This window comes from Aspergillus karnatakaensis (assembly GCF_047715665.1).
Source record: "Aspergillus karnatakaensis strain CBS 102800 unplaced genomic scaffold BJY04scaffold_43, whole genome shotgun sequence".
NCBI lineage: Eukaryota > Fungi > Ascomycota > Eurotiomycetes > Eurotiales > Aspergillaceae > Aspergillus > Aspergillus karnatakaensis.
The window spans coordinates 116,664-128,382 of NW_027395755.1; the positions used below are offsets into that span (position 1 = coordinate 116,664).

The window sequence follows — 11,719 nt, forward strand, 5'->3', positions numbered from 1 at the left end:
TCGGGACCAGAAAGAGGGTATCCCAACGCCGTCGGCGAAATTACTGATCCAACCGATATCTATAACTACACTTTTATGCGCCTCTAATCTACACATCTTCACAAAGTTTCTCTAAGAATCCCTCAATCCTCCTCCACATCTCCACTAGGTTCGAATACATAGGGAAATGCCCACTCCGCTCAATCATTGCCAGTTCAACACCCTCCCTCCGCAACCGCTCCAAATACGACAACCCCCGATTCTCCTCGCCATACATAAACATCTTCGGAAACGGCAGCGCCAGAAACATCCCGAGTAGATCCTCGTTATCTGATAGATTGACCATAGACTCGAAGATCGGCCGTACCACGGCTGCCTGCACGCGTGCGCGCAGGGTGCTCGCATATAATGCGCTCCCGAGAGATTTTGCCTCTTGCGTACGGACTATAAATGAATCGAGGAAAGACTCCGGGTCATCAGACGGGAAATCGAAGATCTGTCTGCTAAGGAAGCAGTCTTCTGGCGCGAGGTTGCCTTTGATGTCGATGAAGCTGAGGACTCGAGTTGGGTTCTGGTGAGCGAGGAGGAGTGCGGTTAACCCGCCCATTGAGTGGCCTATCAGGTGGAACTTTGTGATGTTGAAGTGGGCGAGGACGGCAGAGGCGGTTGCGACGAGGAAGGGGATGTCTGTGGCTGAGGGGTCGGTGGTGTATGAGTGGCCGCAGCCGGGGGCGTCGAATGCGAGGTAGCCATAGTTTCGGAGGGCTGGGTGGAGGATTATGTCGGCGAGGTCCTCTTTGCAGGAGCCGAAGCCGTGGAGGAAGAGGATTGGGGGTTTGGAAGAGGTGGTGGGGAGGTTGTAGATTGTTGAGAGGGTGAGGCTGATGCCATGGACCTCTAGGGGAAATTTCGTGTATGTGAGAGCCATTGCGACGGTTAAATGTAAGAAAATACCAAAATTGACGAGTTGATGGTGATTTAGAGATGTAGGGTTATGGTAGTAGGAGTCGGCAAAATGAAGCCCTACGCCGAGAGTGCTCGGCAAAAAGGAGGAGTGGCACCGAACCAGCGAAACAAAGCGGCGAAAAATGTGGCGATTGCCGAACGGCGACATCATCCTTTCATTCCGACCCAAAACTCGACGATTTACTGTGATGATACCGACAGAAACGAAAGCACGATGCCCGACAGAGTCAGGACTAAAGTCTCAAAAAGCATTGCGTGGGACACCCCTCGCCTCCCTCTATACTGCCACTAACCGACGCAGCTGTCGCAGATGCCACGCGAGAAAAGTCAAGTGCTCAGGAGGAGTGCCCTGTAGCGGTTGTCGCCAGGCAGATAAAGTAGTCGATTGTGTCTATCCCCGTAAAGCGCGTCTAGTCAAAGTCAGCGAGCAGTGAGTGCACCAGCTCTACCTGCCGTTCGTTGCTAACCCCGACAGGTACATTGAGGACCTCGTCTCTGAGAACCAGCGACTACGCAGATCCTCATCACGACCTGTAAACGAAGAGCCCGCTGCTCTTCCTACCGTCTCTGTCCTTGCCGAAGCCCCTTGGTTCGTCAACGCCGCCGCTCTCTCTACCCCCATATTGGTCGCCGAAGCCTCGGACTTGGCGTTCGCAACGCGCTTTCGCCAGGCCATGTCAGATGGGCAGCATGGTCATCTCGCGAGAGTTAACTTTCCGAGTGATGAGCAACTGCTGGCGCTGGCAGATGCTGAATGTCTGTGGCCGACACCCGCTCGGGCACGACTTCTTGTCCGGGCGGCGACAAATGGTCTTTGCCAGTGCTACCATATGGTGCGGCGGAGTTCGGTTCTACACGAACTTGAATGCGCCATCCAAAGTCAAAGTCAGAGTCAGCCTCAGATTGGATTACGCAGTAAGAGTAAGCTCTGGGTCATGTTCGCCATCGGCGAGATGTACACCACCAGGAATTCAACTAGGGAACGAGTATTTCCGGGTCTTCACTACTTCTGCAAAGCTATGAATGCCCTGCGTATAGTTAGCGAACGACCCAGTGTTGATATGGTTGAGCTCCATCTACTTCTGGTTTGTTCCTCTCCTTTTCGTGTAGCTCCCGGGCTAACTATCCAGTCGGTGTATTCACTCTTCCTCAACCGAAGACATACCGCGTACACTCTTGCTGGTGCTGCCGTGAGACTAGCAACAATAATGGGCCTGCATCTCAACATCCCCGAGACGCAGTTACGCGATGCAGGTGAGCGCGAGCACCGAAACCGCATCTGGTGGACGGCCTACACCCTCGAGCGCATGTGGGCAGCGAAACTCGGCTATCCACCGGCCATTGAAGACAATGCGATTGAAGTAGACCTTCCCTCGAATCTAGTAGGTCTGGATGACAATAGCACCTTAGACTTCCCGGACCATGCATATTTCATTGCCCGAATAGGGCTCGCACGTTTGTCTAGCCGCATTATTCACTCGATATATGGGCATAAGGCAGATGAACCGTCGTTATCTCGCCGAGTTCAAGACGCTTTTGGTGATCTCCGAGGCTGGCTGAAAGGTCTCCCACCGGCTCTCCAGATTGATGCGAGAGAGGAAGGTAGCTTGGAACCGAAGGTGAGATCACTGCACCTATTGTTCAACCAGGTACGCTTGATCTTATGCTATCTTCCTTTTTCCTTCTAACAATTTCACCAGTTAGCAATCATTGCCACACGCCCAATCCTCCTGCACGTTCTCCGCGCCCAACTGGAAGCCCGCTCGCAGCAGCCCCCCGCCGAAGCAACAATCCCGGCTTCAGCTACCGCACTATCAGAAACATGCACCCGGTGCGCGCGGCACTCAGTCCGCCTCCTCACCGATAGCTGGACAAACGGCACCTTCACGATCTTCGACTACTTTTACACGCAGTACCTCTTCTCAGCCGCTACAGTGTTAGGAATCTCAACATTGCTAGATAGGAAAGAGCGGCAGTGCGACGAAGAGCAATTCGAGGTTGCTACAGGGTTTCTTCTACAGCTACAGGACAGCGGGAACTATGCTGCTGCGGAGTTTTATCAGCATATTGAGGCTGCGTTGGGTTTGATGGAGACGACGAAGGCTCGGTTAGGTGAGAGGGGTGTACTTCAGCGCGATACTATGGACGTTTTAGCGGCGTTTGCTGGGAATGGAAGTAGTCTTGAAACGACCTCAGCCGCGGTGGGAGATTTCATGACGGCTGGAACGGCGCTCTCTGAACCGCTTTTGCAGGAGCTACTTAGCCAGCCTCTTCCGGATCTCGAGTTTATTGATTCGTCGATGTATCTGGGTGAGCAGCAGGGGTTTTATTGGCCCGGGACGATGCTGTAAAGTGATATCAAGTGGTGCTCAGCTGCAGGACGTGAGGATATCATGATTCATATTGCCCCACGGACTGCATTCCACTTCGAGAAACCACAGAAAGATAGAAGCTTTCTTCGCTCGCCGGGTCTCTCTGTTTTTACTGCTTGCAGATACTCTTGCTGTTCATTATCGTCTACACGGTAGGCTAACGGTCCTCTTGTGAGGCACTATTTACTTCCAACCTGACCATTCCTTCTCGAAATTGTCAAGAGAGAGGTTTGCTTGCGATGATCACGCAGGCTTGAGTAGATGAGGGGCTGTGCAGAAATTTAGCGCTTCCAGCAAATCAGTTCTGCGAAGGGTTCGCACCCTTGCAAGCTTTTGCTTTTTTCTTCTTCTGATCATGAGCTGGCGAGCGACAAGAGTCGGGCGCCTACGCTCTTCTGCTCCGTCACACCTCCCCCGAGACGGTCTCCAACTTGAAGACTGAGCATTCCACCATATTCCACGTCGCAGACTTTAACGATCACAAGCATGTCCGACGCTCAAGAAATACCCGTAAGATGAGCCAAATTTTTGGACAGAGGAAGTGCTGACTGAACCAAAGGAAACGTTGATGAGCGATACAGCCTCCGATCAGGCTTCGAACCCGGATGACACGGACGAGAATACCTCTGCTACAAGCACTATTGAGGGGTTCCCACCGGCGGGTTTGGAAGAGGCAATTATAGATGACAACGTTCTAGAGGTCGACAAGCTGCTGGATGATAAATCGCTCAATAGGTCCTTCAAGCTTCGGCGTCCAGAGGTTTACAAGCATAGAGTTACGAAATCGGTAGACTTAGTGAACTACGCATATACGGCACTTTTGTTTGCGGTCGCAATGGGCAGTACAAAGGTCGTTCTACGCCTGATGAAACGAGGAGTGAACGTCTCCCGGCTAGGACGGAGGTTCTACGACCCTTTACAAATTTCCGCCCTGAATCACGATGTTGACATGCTACAAGTGCTTTGCGAACATAGTCCAGCGCTTCTAGAGAGGCGATCACATGGCGGAGACACTGCGTTGCATCTCGCAATATCTGAATCCTGTTCACTCGCTGTCGATTATTTGGTTCAAGTTGGTGCGGACATGTTGTCCCAGGAAGAGCTTTGGGGAAACACTGCCTTGCATGAGGCATGCTGGAGGAACAACGAGTACGCTTGTAGCACAATCTTGACAAAGCTACTCAACCAGGGCGCACGCGATGGTGATGCCATTGCTAGAAGGATTCTAACCTTGAAGAATTATGATGGGTTTACTCCATTACACTTGGCGGCGCGGTGTAAGAGCGCAAAGATTGCATTACAGTTGCTTGAGACGCCTGTGTACTTTCCTTCTTTTCCTGGCCAAGATGAGGCAACTCTTTCGACTTCAGGGGAAGCCAAAGAAGTTGAGGAGCTGCTGCTTTCGGATGGTGGCTCATCCGAGGAGCACTCTCATAACGTAGCAGTGGTCTTCTGGGCGATTCAAAATGGGCGAGAAAAGCTAACTCCAGAAATTAACAACCTACCGTCGCTCAATAGAGGACAATCCTCCTGGATACATATTGCTGCTATTGGAGGTCACGTCCATGTTATGGAACGCTTTTTGAAGATACCGGAAGCCATAATTGCATCCGACTCGAATGGCCTTACACCGCTCCACCTAGCTGTTTTGCATGGGCACGTTGATCTAGTGCGGTATCTGCTACATCAGCTTTCAAAGGCATCATCCAACAAGCGGTCGATTTCAGGTGCTGGCCTCGCCCTGGACGCAATTCTCGTCAAATCGAAGAAACTGGAAACGCCAATTGAGCTGGCCGTCACCAGAGGCACGAAAGAGCACAGAATGATAGAGACTATTTTCCGGGGACACCTGTTCGAAATTATGGAGGCAAAAGATGAATAGCCATGTGCAGATTCCGATACGCTTTCTACAATCTTGGGGCTAGCTACTAGATTGGAAGCTCCGGGAAAAGCGAGCTATTTGCATCTACTTTTCGAATTGCCTTGTATCCAGAGGAGACTGCCGCACAGTTCTGCTTTTCACCTAGAAAAAGAAACACCGAGCAGCCCCCTGCATTGGGCCGTGCTTTTTCAAGACCCCATTGTCATCTGGCGGCTTCTTGCCAAAGGGACCTATTCTAACGAAAGAGATATTGTCCGCGGAATCGCAATCAATGGATACCTAGGTTCAAGAGAGGTCGGTGAAAAAGAAAGAAAGGCGAACGATATTATTGGAAGGCTGTTGTCTAACCCGCCTCTCATGGCAAAGCACACAACTCAGGAGGGGAGCAATGGCCCGCCAACTTTCAAAGCCCAGGGAAACGACATGACATGGGCAGCTGTCGTTGACTTTTACCGTGATAATGCCCAGATAAAACTTGATTTTAAGCCACGCCAGGTTATCGATATGATTTACGGGACTGGTCCTCCGAGCACCACGAGGTTCAACCCTTATAGCTCTTTAGATTGGGTCGAGAACGAAATGTGTGACTTGGATTTTAGCGTCAGGCCCCCCGAGGTGTTTGCAGCAATGCATCAAGCAAAGCAACGACATTACCTTGCTTCGAGGCTACATCACCATACGCTGAGGTGGTTTCAGTTGCCCATAAATCACGTATGTTGCAGTTTTTCCAGGCCATAACAATGTCGCGTTTCGCTAACCAGAGAGATTAGATGGGACGCGTTGAAGTATGTCTACTCTCATACATTTCAAGCTCGGACTAACTCCAGTTAGGATCTAATGGTCAGAATCTCGAGAGACAGGGGTCTCAGTAATAAAGATCATAGACCTCTGGCTCAATTTGTGAGGGAGAGCTGGCTGCAGCTACCTGCCGGAGGTGAAAAACATTACATGAAGCCACAGTGCGTGGTACGATATAGAGAGACCCGCAGGAGTATCAAGCACTTACAAGACCTTTAGAACGAGCTTCTGAAGCGAGGCGCAGCGACAAGTAGCAACACAAGGACGCCAACCCCGCAAGAGGTGGAGCAGCAGCAGCCGCCTACAGCTGATAGTGGCCGTGCGCGCATTGAGTCATGGAACGTCAGCCAATTGACCGCGATATATGTCCGTACACTAATAGTTCCCTCATCACCTGCTATGATATTGGCTCACGCCTTGCAGATGCCCTATTTATCGTGGTTGCAGGGCCCGTCAGAGCCGCATCAAGGACCTAGCACATGGGAAGAATACATAATGGACGAAGGAGACATAGTGCACCAACCCATGACCCTAAATCAGTACTACTACACTTCTCTTCCTGATACAAATGAACGCGACAAAGACCAGGTAATAACAAGGTATGCCCTTCGATTGCAGAAAAACGAGCGACAGCCGGTGGCAAACAGGAGCACGCGGACCATTGGGCTGCATGCAAGTGAGAGGACTTTGCCGCTTCTTATTGTTGACCAGATTTGGCTTTGGATCCTTGATAGTAGTAGGTACCAGTCGATTCACTCTAACGGTTTTACTTCGCAAATTGACATCCCTTTCAATCCTCTTCAGAAACAATCATCACCAGCACCACCAAGATAGACTCAGCTGAAGGGATGGGAAGAGGTTTCTTTCAGCACGTGCACAACAAGCTTGACACTTACGAACGCGAGTCGTCAATCTCACCGCAAGATGTTGCGGAGCTAATCCTCTGCACGGCCTTGGACAATTTCAAGGATAGGCAGATACTCGTGGGAGGAACAAAGCGATCTCCGTTGGAGATCTTTCGAAACTCGATACGTCTGGCAGTGAGTATGACAATCCTCCCTCGTGGACTGACTATGAGTCACTGCTCACGTTACGAAGAGTGCATCAGATTTGTGTCTTTGGCAAAGATTCCGAGCGTCATTGGAATTGGCGCCATAGGAAAACCAGAGGCCTTGTATCAAGAGGGAATAGACAACAACCAAGTCAACGAATACGATGATATATCTCCCGAGATTAGGCTTCTGAAAGAGGTCAATGATATATGTGACGAACTTTACATACTAAAGAGGCTAGTCGATGATCAGGAACATGTGTGGAATCAGGCCTCTCAAGTGCTCCGCACTGACCATATCACATTCGCATCTGACACACTTACTGAGATCAAGAAAGAGATCATGGGAATGATCCACGAGGCTGAGATTCTCCAGAAATCCATTGACACGCTCATGGACCTGAAGCAGAAACAGGCGAATGTAACAGAAGCAAAGTTTGCTCGGCAGCAGGCAAAAGATACAGCAAAGCAAACAGAAGCGATGAAAAGGCAATCTGACACGCTTGTGGTGTTTACAGTCGTGACTATTGTTTTCGTATGTCCTTCTCTATCTCTCTTCCTTACATGAGTGGATTACTGAACTGACGGTGTTAATGATCGTATAGCTTCCCCTCTCGTTCCTCACGAGCCTGTTTGCTCTCAATATCAGCAATTTTCCGCACAAGGGGGACGACGTTGTCTACCAGGGGTGGTGGATTTTCCCCATCCTCTGTAAGTTCCATGGACCTCCGCTGCGTCTACTCCCTCTTCCTTGCTAACAGCTCCGCTACTTATCTATAGTTGGCGTCTCGACGGTAGTTTCCGGATTCTTCATAAGTATTGCCTTTCAAGTGGATTCCCTCAAAAAGATCGTGGATAAGATCGTGGTATGGAGATCTTCCAAGTCCGCTGCTGATGAAGAGCGAGGACAGGCCAAGAAGCGTTCATAGCCTTCTCATATCAGTTCTGAAAGATGTTCTTAGTTTTTCTTACTAGACTGCCTTAAGAATCTACTAGCATGCAGATTCCGTGGATTCTTGCGAGTGCAAAGCTCAACAAAGCAAGCAACTACAACACCAAAGAAGACAGGGAGCCCTAGGTCTTTTTACCTTGAGTACGATACATCGGAATGCTATTAGAATTTGTCCATCGGAGCCCCGATGCCCGGATACCTAAGCACGGCAGGCTTCATAAGGTTTCTTTCAGCTGTTGGTTAGTTGATGTTAAGCTTGACTTATAACCTAGTTTTTCACCATTCTGACCCACACACTTCGTCTAATTCCAAGGCGTCTTCATAAGGCACAACGCCTCAAGTTGATATCTGTAAGATATATTTGATAGTGGTGATATTCCCACCTGCAGTTCCTGGACTTCGTGTCCGTAAATTAGGGCTTGTTGTCCTTGTCTTGTTTAGGATTTACATCATGAAGATCTCAGCCAACTACCGGTAGACGTCGGGTTAGAAGCTACTATCGAGGCGCAGACGGTTACGATACAAGACTAAGAGACTAAGTAAAGTATAAACGCTGGGATACCCTCCTTGCCAAGGAAGACCAAGGCCTGGCCTCTGTCCAATCAGTTCGTTCCATCCCTCGACTTCTCGTATCTTGACAGGCATTCATGTGAGCATTGGAGCTTTATGCAATCTATAAAACCATACCATCTCTCGAGCCCTTCCCCAACTTCACTCTTCCTCAGACCACCTACCCCTTCAATCATCAATTGAAATTCCAGTCATGTGAGCTACTTGGCCGGTTAAATACCCTCAAGCGCACCACTAACTACCATGAAGTTACCCAGAGCCACCCACAATGTCCAACAAACCCACCGCGTCCCCGACCACAGCCACAGCCATCCCCGAAACCACCGCACCGCACTCCATCCGACTCCCCAAAAGCCTAACATTCGCCATCTGGCTCCTGGCCCTCTCATCACTCGCAATCGCAGCCTGCACAATTGCCTTCCTCGTTCAGGCCAAAGACTTCATCGATGCCACCGATATGCGTCTCAACGCACTCAATAACAACACGCTGGGCATCTATGCTGCACTGGCGGGAGATGAGACTGTCTTGAGAGGTTTCACGGGGTATAGAGTCGGTTTGGTGGATACCAGGGATTCGACTTCCATAAGGCGCGCGTTGTATAACATCATGGACGAGATTCGGGATGTAAATTCATCTTAAAACGGTATTGAAGCGGATTGAGTGCGTACTGGGGGTGAATTAGGGTTGGGATTCGTCTAGGGGAGGTGTGTATATGGAGGCCGGGGGGTGGGTAGGGAGGTGGGCTTGAGTTTTGTGTGAGCGTAATGTAGCTGGTGTTAGGTATGCTGATTATTTTTTTCAGAAGCTATAGTTATGGCTACATTGGATCTCAATGAATATGTACTAGCGATGCATCTTACATACGCCGCCTCGAGCCCTATGGATACTGCATTTAGCCCGCTCCGACAGTGCTCGACAACCACCTGTTCGGTCAGTGACCCCAAGCATTAGGTAGATCCCTCGTCTTTAATCTACTACTTCACATCCAGCACCAACACCCAATCCTGATGTCCCTCAGCCCTAGGCGGACTAAACCTCCTAACCCCCTTGTCCCTCTCGCACTGCACATACCCAAACTCGCTATACTCCCCACTCAACGGATCAAACCAACTCGCCTGCACCTCGCACCCCTTCAATCCACGGGTATCAATCGCAAACTCTTCCCCGGTGGGCGTATACACCATAATCCAGCCCCCACGACTATCCCTCGTCGCCGTAACCCTCTCGTCATCACTCCCCGCATCGCCCACAATAATTTCCTGCGCCGGCACGCGCGTGCTGAATGTCCCCTTCCCCCGATCCAGCACCGCTTTCTGAACCCACTGCATCTGGCTAGACCCCGGGAGACTAAGATCATCAAGCCAGTAATCGCTCGGCCCACTACCGTCATTCTCAAACAAACCGGGAGTGATAGTCTGCTGGATTGCGTTTGCGCCGTACGTCAAGCCCGCGGCGCCGGAGAAGACCTGCAGAAGAAAGCCCACGTTAGCCGGCTCTCATCCCACTTAGAATTATTGAATCATTGTGAACTCACAGCCTGCCACCCCCCAACCCGCACATCATCCGCCCTCCAATAAAACAGCGTCTCGTTGCCATTATTGTACCTGTTCTCGTAGTGTGGCTCGTTGTCGATCACCGGCCGCACACGGCCCCCCTCCCCTTCTTTTTTTGATCCGGCAGCATACATAATTTCTACGGTTTCCCACCCCCTCCGGCAATTCCACCAGGGGATCGGCGGGTTGGGCGGGAAGTCCGCGTGTCCCGACTGGCTTGCGTCGAGGGTCAGCCAGTCCCTGTCGCCGAAGAATGAGCTTGCGAGGGCGAGCGGTCCGCCTTCGAACCATTGGTTTGTTGGGTGAATGGTTAGGAGGGGGTGCCACGGTGGAGGGGATGGTTTATGAGAGGATGAGGATGAGGAGAGTATGGCTGCCCGCTCGCCTGCTACTATTCCGGCCGCGAGGGCGTCGTAGATGGGCGACCAGTCTGTGACGGGCTGGCGTGGGGGCGCTCCACCGACGGAGTAGTCGTGCCGGATGGCGGTTTTGTTTTGCCAGTAGGGGTTTGTGTCTCCCGTTAGGGTTTTCGGGAGGTATGGGTAGCGGTTGCCGAGGAAGTGGCCGAAGGGGCGTGCGGTTGTGGTGTTGACGATGCCGGGTCTGTTTTCTGAATGTTTGCGAGTGTGAGAATGATTCATATGGGTGGGTATTGGAGAGGAGATGGGTGTGATATACCGCTGTCATGTACATACTTGCCCCAGGTCGGGACCATGCAGATTCTTATTCCCTTTTTCCATGCTAACTCGACGACTGCGTCGACATGCTCCCAGTATGCCTCGTTGGGGTTTTCAAGATCTTCATCGATGAAGGGGAGGTCGCCGTTCCGGTTTGAACTGTTAATGCCAGCTTGCGTGAACGCCACTGCTAGAACCATGGTGAAGCCCTTGCTTGCTCGGTCTGAAAGGTATGTCTCGGCCTCGGAGTAGTTTAGTCGGTGGAAGAGCAGCCATGCTGTGTCAGCTTGCCAGAAGAATGGCGTACCGTCGAGCTGTTGGAAAAAGCGGCCATTGGGCGATGGGGTTATCGCGTACTCCGCTGGTATGTCCCAAGCGAGTGTGGCTCGGAGGGACAGGAGAACTGTGTAGAGGAGGGTTAATCTGAATATCATTGTAAGTGAAACCTGTGCTTGAGGACAAGACACGTTCTCCTTGACGAGGATATTCAGCCTTATATACCTCCTAGTGACGCACTTCTAGAGAGTTGGAGTATACAGCTACACCCGGCGATCATACTCCAAAACCCTGGTAAACAGGCAACAAAGTAATCCCACCAATAGCCCTACGCTAGTAAGTCTTAATTACTAGATCAAGCCTTTCTCTTCGACTCTCCACATTTACCCCGCAAATCGGGGTGACATTGCTGGCTTTTCTCCAGAAATCATATACAGTACGTAGGGCAGCCTTATAGCAGAATGACGACCCAGTACTCACCCAGATAGGCAAGTATAAACACTGGCGGGCATAGATATACTCAAGGTTAGTACTGCCACTACTGGCTCTCGATGGCCGTGAAGATTCTCCGTGACTAAAAGAGGATAGATGGACAGACCACCAACCGAGTAGCGGTGGTTACCAATGCCAAATCAGCCAAGT

General features: G+C 50.9%; 5 protein-coding genes across 5 annotated transcripts; 3 read left to right on the top strand and 2 right to left on the bottom strand.

The window, feature by feature from the left end:
* Window positions 1-88: 88 nt before the first annotated feature.
* Window positions 89-907, bottom strand: BJY04DRAFT_220808 (alpha/beta fold hydrolase; the record flags this gene model as incomplete). Its single annotated transcript, XM_073716969.1, has 1 exon — window positions 89-907. The coding sequence occupies one exon, from the start codon at window positions 905-907 to the stop codon at window positions 89-91; it is 819 nt and encodes a 272-aa protein (XP_073568555.1).
* A 209-nt stretch (window positions 908-1,116) lies between these two features.
* On the top strand, window positions 1,117-3,296 carry BJY04DRAFT_229632 (transcription factor domain-containing protein; the record flags this gene model as incomplete). The annotated part of the gene is made up of 5 exons (XM_073719109.1): window positions 1,117-1,200; window positions 1,247-1,375; window positions 1,421-2,030; window positions 2,076-2,594; window positions 2,646-3,296. The coding sequence occupies exons 1-5, from the start codon at window positions 1,160-1,162 to the stop codon at window positions 3,294-3,296; spliced, it is 1,950 nt and encodes a 649-aa protein (XP_073568556.1). The 5' UTR covers window positions 1,117-1,159.
* A 2,260-nt stretch (window positions 3,297-5,556) lies between these two features.
* BJY04DRAFT_220810 (uncharacterized protein) lies at window positions 5,557-7,977 on the top strand (the record flags this gene model as incomplete). Its single annotated transcript, XM_073716970.1, has 8 exons — window positions 5,557-5,910; window positions 5,970-5,984; window positions 6,031-6,165; window positions 6,217-6,733; window positions 6,802-7,041; window positions 7,096-7,583; window positions 7,654-7,759; window positions 7,829-7,977. The coding sequence occupies 8 exons, from the start codon at window positions 5,557-5,559 to the stop codon at window positions 7,975-7,977; spliced, it is 2,004 nt and encodes a 667-aa protein (XP_073568557.1).
* An 861-nt stretch (window positions 7,978-8,838) lies between these two features.
* Window positions 8,839-9,210, top strand: BJY04DRAFT_220811 (uncharacterized protein; the record flags this gene model as incomplete). The annotated part of the gene is made up of 1 exon (XM_073716971.1): window positions 8,839-9,210. One exon carries the CDS (start codon window positions 8,839-8,841, stop codon window positions 9,208-9,210), a length of 372 nt encoding a protein of 123 aa, XP_073568558.1.
* Window positions 9,211-9,545: 335 nt separating this feature from the next.
* BJY04DRAFT_209055 (glycoside hydrolase family 140 protein) lies at window positions 9,546-11,235 on the bottom strand (the record flags this gene model as incomplete). Its single annotated transcript, XM_073714079.1, has 3 exons — window positions 9,546-10,064; window positions 10,106-10,734; window positions 10,803-11,235. 3 exons carry the CDS (start codon window positions 11,233-11,235, stop codon window positions 9,546-9,548), a joined length of 1,581 nt encoding a protein of 526 aa, XP_073568559.1.
* Between the last annotated feature and the right edge of the window lie 484 nt (window positions 11,236-11,719).